The following is a 23,075-nucleotide window of genomic DNA, read 5'->3' as shown; positions in this document are numbered from 1 at the left end:
TCCTGGTTATAGCTCTGCAAGAAAGTGCTTCTTACCTCACTTGGTAAAATCTTGTGTCATGAGTAAAAGCATGAACTGCTAATTCTGTTAAATAATATAGTATCATACAAAAATTCTGCAAAATAATGTAACAATCAATCACATTTCAGGCATTTCTGACTGTAAGTGGGAGAATCAAGCCGCCAAAAAGGTTTACTAAATTTACATGTTTGGATCCCTTGGTTATATTCTCAAACTTTCTCAATGCATTAAAACCCCCTTACAAACCGCATTGATTATGACATTTTGGAGATGTCACAGAACTCAAAAAAGAAACATTCTGTTACATGCTGAATTCTTTCCTTAAGAATATTGGAGTTTTTCTAATGAAGTGCCACACACTCAAGACATTTTGAAGACCATGAGACTTCAAACATGTTTTGAAATTACTTTGAAACTTTGAAATATTTTCAAGCAAATCCCATTGTTTAAAGACCAACATTTCATATCTCCAAGGTGGTTGGTTTATTGGTAAATTTCCACATTTCCACCTACGTGGAAAGTGCTGACACAGAAGCTTCTTTAAATGCCTGCAACCTAAACCACTGCCACCAGCAGCCTCACTTACTCACCAGAGTGAGTGCAGACAACATCACCTGTGTGTGCCATCCTTCCAAAAACCATAGCATTTTAGCATAAAACCCCTCTCCAAACAGCCAGATTCTGCTGGGCAAGCTGACATGGTGGGGAGAACCATCCTATTTCGCACTGCTGTCACAGAACAGAAATCTTACCTGGTGGTAAAAAGTTGTTCTAAATAAAAAAAGCTATGGGTGAATTTTTTTGCTATTTTTTTTTCCAAGTGTTGTGAGATAAAGAACAGTGTTTGAAACTTTGCTATGGGTGTATCTCCTTGCTCTGAATACACAGTGGCTACAAGGGCTCAGAAGTGCCATGAAAGTCTTGTTTAAACTAAACACTTTGAGGACTGGAAAGACTGGTGGCATAATTTAACTGTGCTGTACAAAATTTAGCAATTAAAAAAAAATAGTAATTTTGAAAGTCAAAAGAGGACCTTGCTTTAAAATCATGCTGACAACATCCAAGTGACATAAATATTACAGCTCTGATGCTTCCATCCTCAGTTTCCTATGAATAACTACTTTGTGCAAAACATTTAGCAAGGCCCCTGCTATTTCACTTCATAAAATATGTTATATTGAATACAACTCAGACCCACTATTTATGTACAATCAATATTAAACTGTAAAAGGCAAATAATCCTGAACTGACACCAGACACAATAAACATTCTACAATATGTCAAGTAAATCTTACCAATCCCTGTGGTTTGATTTCAATACAATTTAATCACATGTATTTCAAACTCCTCTTTTTTAACTTCTGTTACGCATTCCCACCCTGACTCACTCCAACAACACCTCACAGCTTTTCCTTCTATACAACACTTCCCATGATACCTTAAGCCAGAAATTATTATATAACTTAGGTTTGTCATTGAGCCAGAGAAACAGACACAGTATCCCCTTTAGCCACAACAACGCTTATAAACAGGCTGGACATACAAAAAACCTCAATTTCCAGGTTATTATGTTTCCAGTTATAAAAATATTATTTACTCTATTTTAAACTTTTTCATTAAGGCAACTATTTTTCAAAGTTTCAGATGCACTTAAAGGTTATATGCTACACTGATTCTTCATAACAAGGCAGGCACTTTAATGCCTAACAGTATTGCTACATCACAGCGCACAAGGCACCATAAATAACCTTAAAACTATGCAACTGGTCAAGGTATATAGAGCAAACATTTAATGGAAAATATATTATTTCATATAGAAATTCTTCTGGATTGCTTACTGGCAAAGAGTAATGTGGTCTTATTGGAAATAGTGACTAAAATCCATATACAGGTCTGCTTTCAAAGGGGGGAAAAAGTGACTTAAAGACAAAATTTCCATCTTTTCAGATGGAAGAAAAAAGCACAGACTTTTATGTATACTCTGATGTTTATTCCTGATTGATTCAACAGCATAATAACAAGCTTGGTTCTTTTCTGTATTTGACAGCTGGGCATTTTCCCCAAAAAAACAACCCCCATACAGCTCTCCCTTTAATAGTTACAGGGGTAATAATAAGTAGATGAGTTAAAAAGATGATCTGATCTTGCAAACTTGATGCAAGTCTGGGTATTTGTTAAAATTACTTAACTCACTAAGTGAGTTATCATTTCAGATTTTTTTGATTTCTATAAATCTGAGAGGTAAATGTCAGAAATACACAAGCAATCTGATTGATTAGTCATAAACTCCTTAAAGTTTATAGAGAAAAAGAGAAATGACAGTTTTAGCATAGAGAAACCAGATTGTCACAGCTTACTAGGAAGAAGAAAAAAGGGATCTAGTGGTATTTTCAGAAACTGTTATAGTTGGCATTTTAAAAGTACTGAAGAAGAAATATCTAAACAAAGGATTTGTGTGAGAGTGGAAAATAAATAAGCGAATAAAGAAATAAAACTGGCTTTGCCAGTTTGTGCTTCTTATCCTCAAAAATAAGACTCAAACCTGTCTATCAACCCACCAGTGCTCTATGCACTTCTCTCTCTACAGTCCTGTTTTAAGCCAGAAGAGTCCACAAGTGCTATATCCACACAGTTTACTTAAATAAGCAAGTGAGCCATAGGAGGAACTTCAAATTTTGCAGCACAAGCAGAAGTGAAAAACAGATGCTGAAGGTGAACTGAAAATACAAAGCAACATCAGAAATGTGGAAGTGCAACTGAAATTTTAGAAAGAAAGAAAAGGAAATCCCCCTAGAAACCACTTATCTAATTATTTAAATTGTATTTTAGAGACCAAAGGAAGTTTTTCAAGCAAACATACTCAAGAATTGGCTAGTATTTTTAGCTGAAGAATAGTACAATGAACTTTTTATCATATTTGATAATAAGAGTTCCACAAACAAAACAGTAAGTGTCCCATGATTACTAAGTGGTGAGGAAACAGGCAGGATGAACAGCAACAATGGAAAAGATAAAGAGAATAATACTTCAGTTGGATGTCTTTGGTATGCAAGGAGACAAAAGCACATATATATGCTTAGACACAGAGGCATCCAAGGAGAGAGCAAGTCTGGCTATGATGATACAGGATGAGCAGAGAAAACCAACTATTTTCTGAAGAAAATTTGCAAAGTTGAACAAATATCCAGCTCATCTCTTAATCCAGAAATAATAATTTAAAAATAACCACTGTCATCCATAATCTATTGTGTTTTCCAATTTGAAGCATAAATCAAAATAAAATCAAACAAAATACTAATCAGAAATGAGGCATATTAGATCCGCAATGTATGCAGGCTTCAGTGGCTTAGCAGTTCCTAAGCCTGGATGACAGCATATTTGTTTACTCACAGTATTATGGAAGAGTCATCTACTGAAGGTCAAAGCTAGGCAGATGTGCAAGGATTCAGAATGAATAACCAAGAACCCAGCATTTCATGCCAATTTTTCTGCCACAGCAAAGGAAATTATCTCAGCAGAAATCCTCTTTCACTTTTGTGCCAGGTAAGAAATGAATCTCTTTTGCATTACCACCTTGTACTGTTTGCAGCTGACATCTGTAGTGCCCCACAGCAGTTGTTTGTTGTGAGAAGGTAGGAACAAACCATAAAGATCGACCACATAATTTGAACTATATGCAAAAAGAACATTAAAATATTAACAGTTAAGGAGGGATTTAGATAGGGGCTATATAAAAGATGTATTTTTAGCCTGAATACTTTAAGCATGCTTAAATATACTGTGTAGAGCAAGGTATCATTGTTTTGCAATTGCAAACATATGCAAGGCTTTTGTATTCAGAATTTTCTCTAACAGCTTAGAAACAAATAACCAGCATGCCTCAAGCTGCTGTACTGCTGAACTTGTGCAGAACTTATTAAAGGCTGTTGTGAAAAAACTGTTAGCATGCATGTAAGTAACCAGCTAAAGTCCACAGATTATCACCAGGCAGCAGTTAACCAGCCCCTTCAATGATGAGAAAGTTCAGGAGTCACTAACTCTCTCCTGCTCCCACACACAGATGTGCTTTTTTTGGCTTTCTACCTCATTGCTGTTTGAAAGGAAGGTGGAAGAAAGGCCTGTCTGAACTGACATGCCAGAGGTTTCTGTAGGACTGACCCAGAGCAGTTTACTGGGAAGCTAGAAGCAAACACAGCCAATCAAGCAACATGTCAATGTCCATCCCACTATGGGGAAAAGGTGCACTCCTAAATACAGAGCAAGCAGGGAACAGCAGATTGTTAAGGGGCAGCCACTCAAAAAACCCCATCACCATCACACACACATGTGAAATTCCTTTTTATTCACCTTCTTCTGATGTGTGATGCTGGGGTTTATTATCAGTATGAAGAAAGTTGATGTATCCTTATGAATACACAAATACACCCCACAGGTGTAATTTTCAATATTCTTCACCAAGCAGTGCAAAGAAACCATTTTTCTTTACCAGCACAGTATCACAGGTAGCAGTCCTGTGTTGGACCAAGAAATTGCTGACATGTCTGGAGACAGATACTGGAGGCAAGAGTGACTTCAGGAAAGCAAGCATCTCCTAAAGAGCAGCAAACACAGAGCTGCCTTCAAACCATGACTGCCCAAAGCAAAACCACTCATTGGGAGAGGGTAGAAAACAGTGAGCCTCTTGTAGCCAGTATTCCTCTTGTTTCTTGATATGAAGGACATGCTTATACCACGTTTAAAAACAGGTAAAAATAAGAGTACAGAGTGGCTAGAAAACTTTCAAAGTAGCACATGTCGTAATGCTCTTAGCCTACCTAAACACTAAAAGGACTTCAGGATGAGCAACATACTAACTGACAAAAACACACTGTTCTGCAACGAATAAATGTATTTCTGTATGTATCCTTCTGTGTGCAACATACATCCACTTAAATTTCCCAATTTAAACTATAGAACCAGAAGGACAAAACCTCTGCAGCAATTGTAATAGTTTTGTGGCAAAGATGGATTAAACATAATTTTTTTATGTGTTCTAGTCACCAAAAAGCAATAGTTTTACCTCTTGATATTAAGCAATGCCCAAGGTATCCCAGTGGGAGTGTTGAAAGCAGGTAGCAATTTCTCTCCAAGCTCCACTGCCTTTTTTCGGAAAATCTGAAAGTTAAGAAGAAACCAAGTGTTGGAAAATGCATTGTTGCTCCAACTAAATTAATTTAGCTAATATCATTACTGAGCATAAGGTACAATCCATCTCAGCACAACAAAGCATCCTTGCTCCTTTAGCGTGACGTCAAAGGAACGAAGCAGCACAGTCTGTTTCCATTGCACCTGAGAGGTGAGGAGAGAACTCACACAGCAGGAACACACAGTGACAATGCCCAGAGGACCTGCTCCTGGCACCACTGGCATCGAGCCAGAGCCAGCAGTACAGTCAGACCCAACACTGCAGAGCAGGTCACACCTGGCAGGGACAGCCAGGGAAGGGGCCACGAGCCAAGGATGCTGCTGCACCCTGGCTGGCTGGCCAGCAGCCCCCTGCCCCAAGTGCCACGTCCTCCTGGAGCCTGGGGACACAGCTGCAGCAAGGCCACCTTTGCTCTCTGTCAGGTTTATCACGGGGCTCAGCACACTGTGGGAGCCTGGTCTGCGTCGCCACGTGGCTGCTGTGCTGCCAACCTTGCACAGGCAGATTGTGGCAAAAACACCCCCCCTCCACATCACCAAAAAAAAAAACCTCACACATTTTGCAGCGCTGCAGTCTTTATGGACTCAGCTGGCTTATATCCAGAGAGTGTCAGTGCCACAATTAATCAATTATATATTGGAATATAACCCTGCAGCCAATGAGACTTAACTGATATGCAGCATCTAAAGAGTTTCAGCTTCCATTTCAAAAACATCAAGCAGAAAGACCCCAAGTGCTTACCATACACCCACAATGACAGACTAATTTAACAAGAGGAACTTTTGTGTCCTTTTTAGTTAAAAAGCTGGAACAAAGAGGATTTTGCTTTCCTTCAACTGCCAGCTCAGCTCAGGTTACATTAACATTACTGTTTGTGCACTGAGTGCTCTAGTAAGAGAGTTTTTAATTAGAAACAATATTGTTCCAACTTAAATATAGAAACCTATTTAGTGATTTCAATATGTGGATGTTCAAGGCCTATCTGCTTGGAATTACACTGGGTTCTTGTGCAACACTCAAAGGGATTATCCCAGGTGTAGTAGTCAAAATAGCAAAGTCACCTTCATTGTTCTCTCTTTCTAATAATGGTTCCTTTAACTAATTTTTTCTCCTCAGGCATATTTATGATGGATTTATATTTATTTATGTATTAGAAATCAGTTCGTACATCTGATGCATCTTGTGGTGCAGCCATGCATATATGTTTATGTGAATATATAAAGACATTTGCTGGGCAAAACAAGGTAATTAAGAAATTTCTTTCTACAGAAATAAAATACAATCTGTGAAACACTACTTTCTAAAAGCCAAGTTGAAGGAAGGTTTTTATTATTGAAAAATATGTGATCAGGAGTAAATATAAAACTCTGGAACAATCATGTTACTATAAAGAAGCTCCAGATTATCCCATCCCACAGTCCCTCCATATGATACAGATCTCAAGATTTCTCTGGCAACAGTCCAAGATTTAGAATTACAGTAAAAGATATTGAGGGAGGTTAAGTAATTTCAAGCCAAATTATGTTGGAGTCAGAAAACTTTCTTGAGTGGATGGCATCAGAGTGCTGGGAGAAACTTGAAGCAAAGCAGCAGGGAAAACAATTTGCCTGGAAATCCCTTCACAATCCATGATATTTCTGACTTCCCAGTTTACCAATTATGTGGATTCTGATTAGAATTAGTTATGGATTTGTGATCTTTATCCAGCACATAATTCAGTCTTCCCAAGGCTTAAAGCCTTGGTGAACACTCAGAATGAGTTGGTGCAGAACATAATCACCTCTTAGCAGATTTCCTTGGGAGGAGCAAGGGACAGTAACCCACCTGGAGCGCACAAGCTTTCCCTCGTTTCACAGCCACATTTTTCACCTTGGTCTGCTGAAGCCAAACCTATCCTTTAGTCTTTTAGCACAAGAGAGGCCTCCCTCAGCCTTTCACAGCATATGCTGTGATCAACTCATCAGCCTCTCTGCCCTGAAACACTGAAGTACTGACAGGAGAGTGGCTGCAATCATCCTCCTAAGCCGTGGGCACACCAGGACCCTGACATTCTGTAGAAGCATCTGCTGCACAGCATAAACCCCCTACCTTTAGCCATACCTAAAGGGGCTAGATAGATGTCTTATGGAATGCTGTTAAAGGTGCCACTGTATTCTTTTTAGATGTTTATGTAAGGACAAGAGGAGATCTCCCCTTCAAAACACACACACTTAACCGCAGCAGAGGCAGCAAGGCTCAGTAGCTGCTGTACCTTGCAGGCTATATCAATCCTTCATCATTAAAAACATTACATGTGAGATGTGAGCCCAGAATGAGATCTTTTACAATAATTGCTTCTGGACAAAAATGTGATGTAGAGCAATAATGCTTTACTTTGAACTATTTCTATCAACTAACATATTTTTAAAATTGTACTGTATTTATTTTATACATAAACAACACAAATTCTCTCAAAATAAAAAATGCCTGCTTTAAGGAAATGTCACAAACAATGGCTATCAAAAAATAAACACATTAAATACAAAGCAGTAAATATTGTTCCATGTATGGATATAGAAGGAAAAGGTAATTTAGTTCTGTCACAGCTAGTGCCCTGAACACCAACATTAGAATACACAGTGAAGCCAGGCAGTCTAACTTCTTTCTTGTCCAAAATGCACCTCCTCCAATGCACTAAACAATTTTCATAGTAGGCTATTAGGAAAAAAGAATTTTAAAATATTTTTAAACAATTGTACAATTTTGAAACAAGTGCTGAGGTGAAGATGCACTTCTTGTTTAGATAAGAATTTCAACAGGTTATTACTAATGCATGCTGGTGATTTTCCTTCTCCTTCCAAAGGTAAAAATAAAAATCAACTATGGACATTGTCTACTTTTACCTCTAGGTCTTATTTAACGTGGCTGAACAACTGACAGGTAAATCACTATCTATGAAGTAGAATGGCATAGACAATAATGACAAGACTACAACACTGAATGAGTGAGCACAATAAATTGTAGCCTCATGCAGTAAAATTATACTCTTTCAGCAAGGGTAAAAAGGTGAAGATAAATAAAGGAACGCCTTTATTTCTCAATTTGCAACTTTAAAAGCTAATAATAATAATAATAATAATAGGAAAAGCAGGTGCTGCAATTATTGCACATCATCCACAATGTTCACTGTATTTTTCTTCTGCAGAAACCTACAGTATTGGACAAGAAATAAATATTGTGCTGGGTAAGATTTTTTTGGGGGGGGTAATAGAAGTAAATAAACAATAGGAACTTCTACTTATTATCTCTGCTTCTGAATTGAATTTCAACTTTTGCCAAGCCCCGATCCTTCCCCACTACCACCAGTAAAGTGATTGTTTGGTAAGCACAAACTATGACAGCCATTACGAGAAGCACAAAACAAAGGCAGAAATGACAGAGCACAAAAATCAGAGACATTATACATAATAAAGGAAAACATCCAGGGCAAAATTTCCCACCCAGTAGTTATCTTTGGAGCCTCAAGGGCCTTTCCTGGCTTTTCCTCATGAATGCTCATCCAGCAGAAAGATTACCTACATGAAGTACTCCAACTGGGTCAGAACTGGGAAAAGCTGTCATAGTCCTATACCTGACCCCACCCTTCACTCCATGTTTAGTCTAAATATTCATCCAAAAAATATAAAAGTTCACAAAGCACTCCTGAGGCCTTTATCACTTTCTCCAGTGTTCTATCATATCTAGCCAGCATACTTTTTAAAGAAGGGGGACTGTAGAGTTACTTACCTGGCATATTAGCATTCCCTTTGGTGCACAGAGTAAGCCTAACTGCCATCAACCCCTTCTTTTAAATTGAGGATTCACAGCAAAGTACTATGATTACCTTTAAAGAGCAATGAAGCCACTAAAAATTGCACTGATACTTAATTCAACTAAACACCATACTACAACAAGGAAAATTACTCTTAAGTGAAGCACTGTGGTTCAGGAAAGAAAATTATAATTGACAGAAGTCACAAATACATGATCAGTATTTAAAACTATAAAGTCGGGCAGGATACGAAATGCTTTCTCAAGCATTTCTCTTTAACCTAATTTTTGATAGTAGTCAGACTTTGGATGTGAGAAAATTATCTTTTTAAACTCTAAGGTGTTACCAGCATTTTTTAAAAGTATAATGCTGATTCATACTATGTGAAGGTTTTCTGTAAGATGGACTCCTCCATGAAATACGTAGAGATTCCTTCACACTCTGCAGTCTTACTCAAAATCAGCACTAAAGCAAATTAGATATTTACTATAATAATACAATAGATTAGACAGAGGATAGAGTTACTATACTTTCTATTTCAATCTCTGTTTATATCAGTAGACTGTGAATTGTTAAAATAAGCTCAGGGTTAATAAAGAAGCACTTCCATTGTCCTTTGAGTTACCAGTCTTGGGTCCCTTACAAACACAAAAGTCATGTCAGACCACCACCATTACTCCAAGCCAGCAATCTTTGAGCAATATTTGAGTAAGCACTGGTAGGTAAACAAGAAATCCACTTACTGCTGCACACACTCGTCTTTCCTGTTACAGTCTGTTCATTCCATTGGCAACACATACACCAAGCCAGGGAACAAGATATTATTTTCTCACTCATTAGATAGCCTTATATATTTCTTAAATACATATAAGTATTTTTGGTCTTCATGAGAGAGAACAAACTAACTAGCTAAGAGATCATACATCCAGAACTGTGATGCTAATGTTAGAACACCCAACACCACAATCAATCAGATCTTGCAGACTCTTCCGTCCATTAACAAATCTTATTAAGGAAAAGAGTGTTCCCACAGAGAAAAGAAACAAGGCTCTGCCTGCAAAGATGCAACCACAGGGCAAAGACCAGACCTGTCATTTGGTGAGCACTGGCTTTCATTATGGTGCAAGAATGTTATCTCCTCTGGATAAACAAAAATGTTTCCTCTGGCTGGAATGACAAATCTCTTTGAAAATGTCAGATTACCTCATTGTAGTTTTAATTGCTATGGCTAATCAGGAAGAAAAGAAAGCACAGGAAACAAATATCTTAGAATTGCGTATGTGGCACATCTAATTTTAAAAAAGGCATAACATGGTACAGCATCATAAATTAAAGAACAGCCAGAATTCTGCCTTAAGAAGTCCTCCACATAAAGGGAACCAGAAGTTAAAATTTAACATCAAAGGAAGGAGTACTATATTTTAATCTTTTTTTCAATTGACAAAGACATTTTCTCAACATTTCTAATTCTATCAAATTAAGCATTTATCATTTTTGTTTTTATATTTACAGATAAAAACTGACAAGTCACTAAGTAAGATTTATTGCTTTCTTTCCTGTACCTGACTGCCTTTCCCAGTAGGGTAAGGAATGAATATTTCAGTGCAAGAGCAGAAAATGAGAGCAGAAAAATGAACAGGGACAGGCCACTTTCCTGCTCTTCAGAACACTGAATAGAAATTCTCTCAGCATAACAAATGTTGATTTGGGTTCAAAGTGATTTGCTAACAAAAAAGAACCTTCTTGTTCTTATTGGAACAACTTGTTCCAATACCTTCTTTCCTGAAAGACAATCCAGGATTTTTCTTGTGTTTACATTTGTTTTATTTTTACATGTTATGTAAAAATGCTACCAAAATTGTGGTACTCCACCTGACATAACAGAATACTTGAAATAGTGCAAGCTGAATTCTGCCACTATCTGCAATACCAAGTGATACTATACCTAACTGTAATATTACTTGAAACATATTTCCTGTAACAAATTTTCAGTGTTTATGACAACTGGATAAGTTACCCAGATGCTGGTGTTAATTCATCAGCAACTAGTGCTTTTACAATTACTGTCACCTTGACACTAGCAGGTGCCAGTGAGTCGTATTTTATTCAGTCCTCGTTTCCAGCAGAGTTGAAGCAATTTATGAATATTCAGTGCTAAAAGGTGTGGAGACAATTAATAACATTTCTGGAAACAAGCATTGTAATGAGTCACATCAGTGTGATCATCAGTGCCAACAGAAGAGGCCAAATGGTCTTCAAAGAGGGCTTTCACAGCTGTAGAAGTATTCTGTACATCTAGATCCACAAGTGTCAAGAATGTGTTTTGAGCATTTTCCCCAGGAAACAGTCTGTGTTCAAGACCAATCTCCTAGCTCTGGGCCAGCCCTGGTCCTGCTGGATTTGAGCATGTGAAATGCCACACCAATATGAGCACACCTCCAGGACTACACCCAGTCTCAAGTTTTCCTACCAGGATAGAGAAGAGGGCGACAGTGCATTCAAAACAAGTGGCTCCACTTGAGGCTACACCTACAGTAGTCAAAGATCAGTCGAGCTGATCAACACAATGGCACACATCGACACCAGTCAGCATCACGTTCTTCACCATTCTGAGTTTTGGGAAGGCTTTCCAGTTTTCAAGCATAACGTCAAACCCAAAGCACCTGTGCCCATCTGTACAACTCTTCACAAACCTTTTGAAAACAGTGATTGTAGAAATATGAAAATGACTTACTGGAGAGCTTCAGGCAGCTTGTGGTATCTGTGAGCAACCACTCACCTGCAAACTGCTAGAATAGCACGTGTCTTTTTCACAACTACAGGAAGTAACAAACATGAGTAAGCTTTTAGATTTGTACTACCCTTTCCAGAATAATCTAATATGCTGGTCACCAGCTTGTAGAAGAAAGTTCACATTAAAAAACTGTTTATTGCATAAATTAGATTAGATTTTAAAAAAGGAAAAAAAATCCCTTCTTTTATTCAGTTAGCCTTTTTTTGTTACGGTTTCACTGGCGGCAAGAAAATTAATTTTCTTTTCTAGCTGACTGCTGTACCAAAGAAGACACAGTACCATGAAGAGTATCCCCTCTGTGGAAAAGATTGGATCAAATGGAAGTAACTGGATTAGTGAGAGATTTCCAGATTTCATTCAAATGCACATTCAAAAGCACAAGCCCCCTCAAGTTATCAGCAGCAGCTAATGTATGCAATTACTTCAGTTATTTTTTAACTAAAGAATTTCTAAGTAGATACACTATGTTTGAGAATCTTATTTTAGAAAGGCCAGAATTAAACTGTACAAACTTGTCAAAAAAGAGTGCAAGGCATAAACCAAAGAAATAACGTAATGTACAGTAAGTTTTCCATACCTCACTTGCACATTAAAACGTTAAAATGAAGACAAGAATTGCTAGATAACTGCAGAATTCAAAAAATCATAAAGGAAGACTTTGTTCCTGCTATATTTGGTTATTTTATTTTGTACTTTTCATATGCATTTAGGATTGATTACACAAACTCCAAGAACCATTTACAAGGAAGAACTTTTAGACTACAGGAGAAAAAACAACTGCTCATTTATCTACTAACGTCAAGAAGCCTAAGTTTTTTTAAAGCTTATGTATACTTGAACAATTAGAAGCTTAGCTACAACCCGCTAGCACTGGAGAGCTTATGAACCAACCATTTAATAATATCCCTGCTGCAATAATTCAAGAAAAGGCGGTGATGAATGCAGTAAACAAACTGCAATGATTGCCTGTAATAACAAAAGGAATTTGTTACTCACAAAAGCCTTTGAGAATTCCTCACCCCTGACTCGGGCCAGCTTTAATTTTTCAAGAGGTGCGATAAGCAGCATGCACAAAGAGTAATGAGTTGGATTTACTGCACATGTACAGATTAACTGAGCGCTGGCAACTGGCTCCCAAGGCCCCAAGTACAGGTAAACAAGACTCACACCTGCAAAAACTGTGCTCAAATCTTAAGACTCTAAAATACCACACCACCCCCAATACATAAATTATGAAATAGCTCAGTGTCAGCAAATCACGGTCAAAGATTTGGGATGTAAACTTTGTGTCCTATCAGCAACAGAAAGCCTGGAACTGCAGGTCTCCAGTCAAATAAAGCAGTTGTTTCAAGCAAGGACAGATGGCAAGCTAGCAGGCATTAAAAGTGTCAGCAGCCATGATGGAGGACTGAGCCCACAACTAAGAGCTAGTGGAAGTTTTAAGTCTCTGTTTTTACACAATATCCACATAAGAGGAAGAGGATCTTAACCCGTATGAATTAACACTATGGTATGTCCTGCTTTGAACAATAGGCACCACTTAAGAGACATCATACAACTGTACAACTAAAGTATGAAGAGACACTAGCACTAAAAAACTCTTTCCCAAGGCCCCTCTGTCCCCAGCAAAATAAGCCCTCTCCAATCTGTGGAAGTCCAATATTCACATGTTTGGATGCTGGTGAAAGACACTGTCAGCACTGGAAGCAGCTTGTAGACTAACACCAGGCAAGGACGTCAAGATTACAGAATATGTCACGTATTTAGTAGTGAGGTCTTCTATAGTTCAGGAAGACGATACATATATTTGAAAGTATGTTGGATATAAGTGAATGTGACTGAAATTAAAAATATGGCATATAAAATGGAAACTCATTATATTGTGAAGTGATACAGAAAACACCTGGATGTCATCTTAAGGGGTTGGTGTTCTTCCTGATTAAGGAAACAGCTGCCTTAGTAAAATTACTCATATCCAGCAGTAACAAAGAGTATCTTTTAGCTCAATTCTTCTGTTAAGCCACAAGCATCTGCTTCCTAATTTGCTTTTTATTTAATCTTGTGTACCCAGCTCAAGTGCTGTAACAACAAATTTAAATAGCTGCCTCATTTTATATCTTGCAAGCTATCATGACTAAACAAAGAACAGCACTTTGCATATGAAACTTTCCTTTCAAGCAGGTGACCATTGAGAGGTGATTTGCAACACCATCTGTGTGAAAGCAGGGGGTGGGGTGGAGTAGCCTAATAAACTGCATGAGGAATCAATAATTACATCCTCAATGAAGCATAAAGTGCTTTCAGAAGATTCATTCCTAGGCTTGTAAATTTGACTGTATATTTTAATTCCAATACCATTATGTGATTTAGAGTGATGCCTTCACTCTAAACTACACTCCTAGACCATGGTGGTGGTTACAGAAAAGGCTAAAATCATTCTGTGTACATAAAAGGAATTCTATTTTATTTTTAATGGTAATTCAACAGCAAATGGGGAGCTGTTTGTTTCAGCCAATGTTATGTGACACTTGCAAGAGTTTTAAGTGATGATTATCAATTACACCAGCATAACAATGTGAACAGGGTACCAAAGGTGCCTACTTTATTTGTTCTTCCATTCATTTTTTTCCTAACTTCATTCACTCACTTTAATATTTTACTCCAACACCAGAACAACAGCTTAATGAAATTACTCTTATCAGTTTGAATCCCTTGGATAAAAAGAACCAAAACTCAAGGTTTTCCATATTCTGCCATCACCCTTGAACCAACCACTAGCAAACCTGAGCAGCCCACTGAGCAAATGGAACAAGTAACTACTCCGTCTTTTTGTTCTGTTTGCCCTCAAAGAGATGGTCTTCCTCAATCATTACATAGTCTTAATCTGACATCATCACAAGTATTTTAAGCCAGTTACTTGTATCATTCAGATGCTGGTCCTCAAATGATTAAAATTTACACTGACAGTGTCCTCAGACGAGGTAGCAAAGAGTAGGAGTTCTCCAGCCAGCTCGGGGTTTGTTCTTTCTGGAGTTACTTCCATTGCCCTACAGCAATTGTGCTGCAGCAGTAGTGCAGTAGCAGTAAGGAAGAAAAGCTTTCCTTTCCCCTGTTGTTTTCATGCAAAGTGCTCTAGATAGCCAAGGGCTGTGTTTTTATGAAGCTATCAGTGAAAGTTCACAGAAGGATGGTTGAGGTTGGAAGAGACCTGTGTGGAGGGAGTGCTGAAGGTCATCTGGTCCAACTGTGCTGCTCAAGCAGGGCCACCCAGAGCCTGTTGCCCAGGAACCTGAGCATGTATAGATAGTTTTTTAATATCTCCAAGGACAAATTACTCCCCAGTCTCTCTGGGCAATCATTGCAAATCACTAGAGTGCCCAGTCATCCTTACAGTAAAAACATGTTTCCTGATGTTCAAAGGGAACCTCTTGGGTTTCAGTTTCTGCTTGATGTTTAATATAAATGTCATATGTATATTTTGGCATCAGGACATGGACAGGGCAGGGTCATAGTATACGCCTAAGTGACAAGCTGTATCTTCAGCAGACCCTGCAATAAGGTATTTATCAAGAATCTTGTCTTGTTATTAGTGGTTTGATTTAGAAGGAAGCAAGCAGTAAACTTGCAATAATAACAACAACAATAAGGACAACTAATAACTAGTGAGCCACATGTAATGCAAGCTATGAAAGGATTACCACAAGAAACAAAGTATGATGAGAATCCAAACTGACAAGTTTGAATACTGAAGTTTTAAAAACAAGCCATGATTTTAGGCAAAGAATTATGGAGTCCCAGGCTTTACACAGTCTTCATTAAACACTAAAAGCCTAAGGAGTTAATTTGCATTACTCTAATGTCCTTTGCCAGAGACCCTATGCTCCTCTTCATGCATAGGCAATTCCACATTCCACTGCCCATTAGTTTGATGTGTTCATGGATACAAGGAGAACAAATTAAATTAAACACTATTATTTTAGAGCGTCTCTTATACTCTTTAAGCATTTATGAAATATAACGAGTATTCACTGGAAATTAGTGTTTTATATTATGGCTGTCCCATGTTTAGACAGTAAAGTGCTTCTTTTAATCCTTATACTAGGATTGAAGTCAACAGAGGAATTTCCAGATTTTGTGATCACAGATACTGGAAAAAAGTAGAATGATCACAAGTACAAAGACAGTGCCAACAGTCCTTCTGTTAGATCTACAGCATAGATCACTTATGAAAAAGCCATTGGATCACAAAACTCTCTCATCGAGCTCTCTCTACCACCAGCAGCTACAGACTACTTCTACCTCACTTGTATAGATATATGGGACAGAAATCAACTGTTTTAGCTGTTTCAGCCCTCAGGTTTCAGTGGATGCTCAGATTACAAATAAACTTGCTTTGGTAAATTCCATTAAAAACAATGGGATGAGAACGTGCCATTTGGGTAAGTGCAGCTTGGATTTGCAACCATGAACAGCTGAGCCTTACCCCATGACAGGTGAGTTTGGTAACACCAGCAGTTCCACTGATGAATTCTTAAGTTGTTATTATTCAAGGAGAGGAACAGGTTAAAACTGAGCTTACTCTGCAGGTTCCTTTTCCTGCAACACCTCTGACACACCACCTAGATGGCATTTTATATAAGTAATGTAACAATAAAAATCTTCCTCTATACAACAGGACAAAAAGATGATGGTCTCCTAACTCAGTGCTTTCTTTCTTATTACTGAGATTTCTCTGACAGACAATAGTCCTTGAATTGTCTGATGAATAATGGACAGGATCAAAATGAGCCTGAATAAAGTGCTTGTATATTTTCCTTAAATTAAATACAAGAGATGTGAACTCTTGTAGTTCTTTTCATGTAAGCCAAACAGAAGGCTTCAAGAGAGAACTATGATTTAAGAAGCTGCTTTTATGTTGTAAGTTAAATTATCAGGCAGACCAACTCCTTTCTGTTTACTGTAAGACTATTTCTCTTACTGGACAAGTCATAAAACTAAACTGACTAAAATATAAGAATTTCCAATTCTTAATGACTCAGAAACAAGTCCTCTGACTGAGCAGCAGAGCTGCCAGCACGTCAAATTTATGAGCAATTCAATTGCTTCTCTGAATTTCCTGCAGTTAAAACTTTTTTACTTTTTCTGAGCTAAACTTCAAAACCATTCCTGTAATTAAACAGCCATAAATTGTCCTCTATAAAGATTAAAACTATTTTTGAATGCAGAACATATTTGAAGGAAACAACAGTTGGAAGTATTCATAAAGACTACAAGTGTGCTCATTAGCATGTGTACATTGCTTTCCATGCCCCCACTTGAAGCAGAGGAAAAAAAAAACCAAAACAAAACACATGACAACCATGTAAACTCTCTCAATTTTTTTAAAAAACTCATTACATGGCTGTAGTGTTTTATTTTATTTTTTAACTGAACACTACACATAGCCACTTCTAGAGAGAAGGCCTTTCACACTTTAATAGAAATTAAATTATTTCTATATTTAATAGCATGTAAGTTAAAACATTTAACTGTAATTTCAAGTCAGAATTAGATAGAAATAAAAGTCTTCAAAGTATGATTTAGAAAAAGGGCATCTTAGTCACCAGCTCCACTTATTAATTCTAGTAACAACTGTCACAGTCTATCAAGAAAAAAAATATGGCTGAGTAAGTCCTTCTTGCTATCTCAGTAAATCTTTACTTTTGACCTTGGGTCAGTTAATAACCATATTAACTTAAGACAGACCCTTCAAGCAAATCAGAAAAGCTGATGGCATTTAACATTGAACTAATTCTGCTCAGGCGTGCTCAGAACCACCATTGTGGTTTCCTGCAGCAGTGTGGCAATGATGGCCCAAAGCATTACAGCAGTTGTAAATCTTGCCTGGAATCCGGAAGATTATTTATTCTTCCCTCTAGAATATAAATGGAAATAAAAGCAACTCTGGAAAGAAAAGACTGAGCACAGACTAAATCATGTTTGTAAGAGATACCCTGCAAGCAGCAAATACTGATGAGAAGGTTTCAGTTATTCACTAGTTTTGCATGATAAAAGGAAAAAGATTGAAATTGTCTGTATACTATGAATAGTGTTTTTAACAGCAAGTTGGGGAAAATAGCATCCATTAAGAAACGGTACTGTAAGCTGCCGACTCTGTTCTGCAGCTGTTAGTTTGAAGAAAACAACAAAAAAAGAGTTTTTAGAGAGAAATGGAAGGGAGTGAAGTTCATAGCATATCCTTTCCACATGATGATCCTTAGGATCTACTGGACTGTAAAATCATCTAGTCAGCTTGCAAAAATTAAGACAACTTGGCCCCAAGGGACAATACAACTACAAAGCAGTAATAGGACTGAAACAGCTTCCAAAAGCAACTAGTATGGTTATTTTGCTTAGCCTGCAAAGCCAGATGATTGCCTAAAGATTGAAGAAAAGAAACAAACAGGACACATCTAGCTCTTCAGATGAACTAGTCATAGAGTATTTTTGGCAGTTCAATGCATTTGAAACATCAGAAACAACAGAACTGGCCCTTTATGCCAGAAAGAAACAGCTCTTTGTTAATTGAAGGTTGACTCTACTCCAGTAGCACTGCTGCTAGAGTGATTGTCCCTGTTTGCTTTAGAGTTATGTCAGTTTACAGAAGACTTGGATGTTAAAACAGGGTTTTGAGCCTTCATGTAGCTGAATGACAAGAGCCCCCTCATACTGTACTGTTTTAATTAGCTACTATTTGCAGGCGTTCATCACGGTTGGGTGGGTTAATGTAAGCAATTGAAGGTGTTGAGTAAAGAATATCAGAGCTAAACACATAAAACAAAATCCAAATTCTTCAGAATATTTTACCACCTCCTGACCTCTCTTGTATCTCTTGCTCTACTAGGAAATTAAAGTCAGATGGCTGACCACCTAACACCAATGGGAATACAAAAGCTTATATACCAGTTGACAAAAGACTTGCAATGTAAACAGTGAGCTAAGAAACTGAATCTGCTGTATAATTATATGCTAAATTATTTTTTTTCTTGAGGAAACCAAGCAAGATTTGTATGAGACACTGGCACTACATACCACTCCTGCTTTTCAGCTTTCAACTCTTCATGTTCATCCTCTTCTCAGTTTCTGCCTTAAGAAAAGTTTGCAGTTTGCCCAATTCTGTGAACTTAGCCCTGGGCAAAATGAGCCCTTACATTTACTGATTGGAGGAAAATAAAGATTTGTTTTTCAAATGTTTCATGACAGCTCTGTTTAGGGGCAATCACCTGCCAAAACCACAAAATCCCATTGGCATCTATCATGTTGGAAGTGGCACAGGATTTTTTATGTGGCCATCTCCAAATTCCTTCTCAATCATTTGCACATAGGGTGGAAACACAGTCTGAGTATGGCAGAGGCAAGCATTTGGCACAGATGATACAGCAACTGGACTCATTTATCAACCACATTTACCAACATTATTCAACTGTTGCATTTTTACAAACAAATGGCAAACAAAGCATGTGGCTTCCTGCAGTTTTTGAAAGGTGTGGGAGAAAGCTCCCTACTCATACATCTTTCAGATTTCTGTTGCCCGAAAATAACAAACAATTGATCCTTCCAAAAAAAAAGTTCCACAGGACAATTAGCACTCACCATAAACTGATCTCAAAAGTTGGTGCTAACTTAAAGCAAATGAACCTTGTTTGTATGTGTCTCATGTTTGATCTGCTGAGCAAGACATGCTGCAAGTGCAAAGGAGACTTTTAAAAGAGTCTCTGTTTCTCCTGGAGCAAGGATGCCATTATCTCTACCTATTGCTGGAGATATGAAGAGCATGCAAGAGCAGCAATGATGTCTGTCTGTTTCTGATTTCAGGCGTTCAATCTTCTTAATGATCTTCAGTTAGCTTGAAGCAGCAGAATTTGTGGGTGGCACAAAGTAATGTAATGAATTTCTACTCTGATCCTTTAAAGAGCTAATTGGATAAGAAACTTCCCAAATTGCATCACACATTTCTGTTCACTCGAATTGTATTTATAACATTAAGAATATGCCTACATATTTTTTACTAGAAGTAATTTAAATTTTTGAAAAGAGATATGAAGATAGAAAGATTCTTTGCTAAAGTCAGCTTTGGGAATCTCATGGAATGTCTTCATAGCTGCCAACAGAATCAAAAACGTGGTAATCTTCTACTGGATGGTTTATGCTTTTATCTTCTCTAAGCTAATAAGAGAAGGATGTTATCACCTACCTAACTCCCAACTTAATGAAAAATAACCTCAGACTCAATCTACAGAGACAAAGCACAAAATGGAATTTCACATACACTAGTTATACATTGTGAAATATTTGGATGAAAAAATTAAGAGTTACTCCACACCCAGAGTAAAATAATATTTTCATATGTACTTTTTTTTTTTGTAAAAAATCAGTACCATGATTCAATAACATCTATTATTATCACCTAATTGAACTTCAATACCACATCCACAGAGAGAATATACTTCCCAAATATTTCACATAGCTCAGAATTTAAGCAATATAAATTAATGCTGATCTATTCCCACTGTCAGCACCGAGATATTTTTTGTTGCTTTCATTTTCATTTGCAGAAAGAATTAAAATTCTTCATTGTAGAATTATACATAAGGATTATTATTTAGATATGAATAGTATATTTGCAACAATCTAAATGCTGCTTGCAAATGGCTCCACAGAACCCTGTATCTAACCATATGTTGCACATTTTCTATTAAATCTGCAGAACAACTCCACCACGTCTTCAGACAGCATGTTTTTACCCTCCTTTTACTCTTCTTTATTATGCAACTGCATTTTGTGCTGTAAAGTGACAGAACTGGAAACTGAGATAAATAAAAGAGAGAAATATCTTGGAAACAATTTCTTTGCAGGTGTCTAGTGATTCTGGAGAGATTGCTAATAGCATGTAATTTCTTCTGTACAGCATATCAACCCACATGCAAAGAATTCTTCTTTCGGGTCTATCTAAAGCTGCTGCTCAAAGGGAAAGCACTTACACTACTATTTCTGACAGACATTCTCTCTCCAACTGTTCTGTAGAACCAGAATGAAGTGAAACTGCAGGAGCTAGTTGAAAGCCAAATCCTCAGAAGAAACAAACAGCTCCCTCTCAGCTGCTTGAATTCTACTTAATAACATAGCTCATGAGCTTGTGTCAAATATACCAGCTGTTACAATCATAATCCAGTATTTCTTAGGTCTCATTATAATCCATTCTTCTTTCTAGCAATTTACCATCAGCCTACAGTAGTGTGGAGGTGAGCAGGGATTTTAGTTAAAATTAAAGTAATGAGCAGTGAACTTTTGGGTTATTTCTAAAGTCAACACATGAATGCAAAAACATGTCAAATAAGTTTACTATGGAACAAAGTAAATTTTTTTGTTGTTGGGAGAAAACTTCCCAAACAAACCCTTTTCTGCTACACAAATGGAAAACCACTAAAAGTGAAGAACATAAGTTGTGTACAGGATGAAGTTCTAAACTGATGTTTCTCAGACCAAAACCTGGGCTCTGATTCCTGGTTTCATAGCAGGCTTAGTTATTGCAGCTGTAGCAAGCTGTCGCCATAGCTTCTCAGTCTCCTGCTGTGGGTATTCACACTGATAGGCAAAATGATGATAGACAAACAAAAGCAAAATATACCCACTGCTGGAGTCCAGCAGACAGCAATTCACTGAATTAAGGCTAATTGCCACTATTCCCACTTTACATTAGCAGAGTAGCCTGAGGGCCCTCATTCTGAGGCACAAAAACTGTTGGTGATGGCAGCTGATTGTGTGCCTGGTGGTGGCGCCTGGTTGCGGTACAGGGGCAGAGTCTCCATCAGGCTGCAGGTACTTAGACCCCATAAGCAATTCCCTGTCAGTGTATATGTGGGTGGTATCAGTAACCCCACAGCAGAGAGGGAAGAGAAGGAAAACCTAGAAGCTGCATCCTAATTTAGTGCAAGACTGGACATCCACATCTCTGTTACCATTCTTCCAATCTTCTTCAGAACTAAGTGTGGGGCCAGCTTGAGCAGCACACTTGCACAGAGCAGCTGAGCAAGTAGCACTGGGAGAAAGGGGACAGAAGTGTTAGGAATGAGAAAATTTTTGGAGTAAAGGGAACCTATTTAAGAGAGATGGGTTTCATCAACAGTGACAGCGTAATTGCACTGCAGGAACTTAAGAGACAGAAATAGAAGACTGAAGGGCAGTCTGCTTGCAACGGCAGAACAGTCTACATAAAAGAAAATCTTAGGAGTCAAGGTTATCTCCAGAATGTGAATCCATAGGGATTCTGCAGTACATTTTGATGCAGCTAGCACAGAAAGTGAACAGCATTAGATTTATTAAAGGTGGAGAAGAGGCTGAAATAGTAATGGAGATTACAGACTGTGATTGTGGGAAACAGATTTTAAATCCTTCTCTGTCCCCAAGTAGGCTGTTAAGTGCTACATCAGAGCTGATATAAACCTTGATTTTATACACTGTAATGACAGCTTTCTGCAGAAATTCAGAGTCTATAGGAGAAAAAGTAGCTCTTAACTTAGTTTGTATGTCAAACAGGGGCCACATGCCCCAATTCAACACATTATTTCAAACAAAAGGTTCACTTTGGTAATGTTTAAGTTTGGAAAGAGAATCAAGATGACTAGCTGAAATGAATTTAGAAACAGCCACAAAGTTAAATTGCTTGGAGATGATTTGGAGAACAAAAGGTGAGGTTCAGAGTCCAAAAATTCTCAAATCAAAAGGTTCAGATGACTTTTACCTTCTTTTGGTTTGACTGTAAAGAAGGTAATTAAAAGTAAAACTATATTGAGTCCAAGTAAGGAATACAGAAACTGACAAGTTAAATAAAAACTCTTAAGTCAGGCTAAATGTAATTTTTGAAGAACAAGTGTTTAAAGTCAAAAAAAAAAAGAGAGAAATATGAGGCCTGCTAGAAAGTCAGGAGAAACAATAGATGTCTGTTTGAAAGAGCACAGTGCATGAACCAAAGCCATTGCCAAAAAGACAAACTTGTCCCTGTTTTTGGTCTTGAAGAGCCTAGGCATGTTCCCATGCAAGAAGGTTCTTCAAAGAATAAGCCTAATGGACTGTTGCAATATTGAAGCTGGACTAGATCTTTTGAGGTCACTTCCAAGTTGAATGGCTCCAGAATTCAATGAAATACCAAGTTAAAAAATCATAAATCTATAAAAATGAAAGAGAGCATAAAGATCATTTCAGAGATCTACAGGAACTAAAACGTGACACCAGTGAAACACTGATGT

At 37.6% G+C, this 23,075-nt stretch overlaps 1 protein-coding gene across 1 annotated transcript in view; it reads right to left on the bottom strand.

Annotated features, from left to right (window-relative positions):
• Positions 1 to 23,075, bottom strand: part of MAN1A1 (mannosidase alpha class 1A member 1) — a 139,105-nt gene that overhangs the window by 53,422 nt on the left and 62,608 nt on the right. The window contains exon 5 of the mRNA XM_053938058.1: positions 5,081 to 5,175. Within this exon, the coding sequence (XP_053794033.1) occupies positions 5,081 to 5,175 (95 nt within the window). The remainder of the gene's footprint in view (positions 1 to 5,080; positions 5,176 to 23,075) is intronic.

The sequence above is a fragment of the Vidua chalybeata genome, chromosome 3, assembly GCF_026979565.1.
Source record: "Vidua chalybeata isolate OUT-0048 chromosome 3, bVidCha1 merged haplotype, whole genome shotgun sequence".
NCBI lineage: Eukaryota > Metazoa > Chordata > Aves > Passeriformes > Viduidae > Vidua > Vidua chalybeata.
The sequence above is the reverse complement of the archived record's forward strand: the minus strand, read 5'-3'. Positions and strand labels throughout refer to the sequence as shown.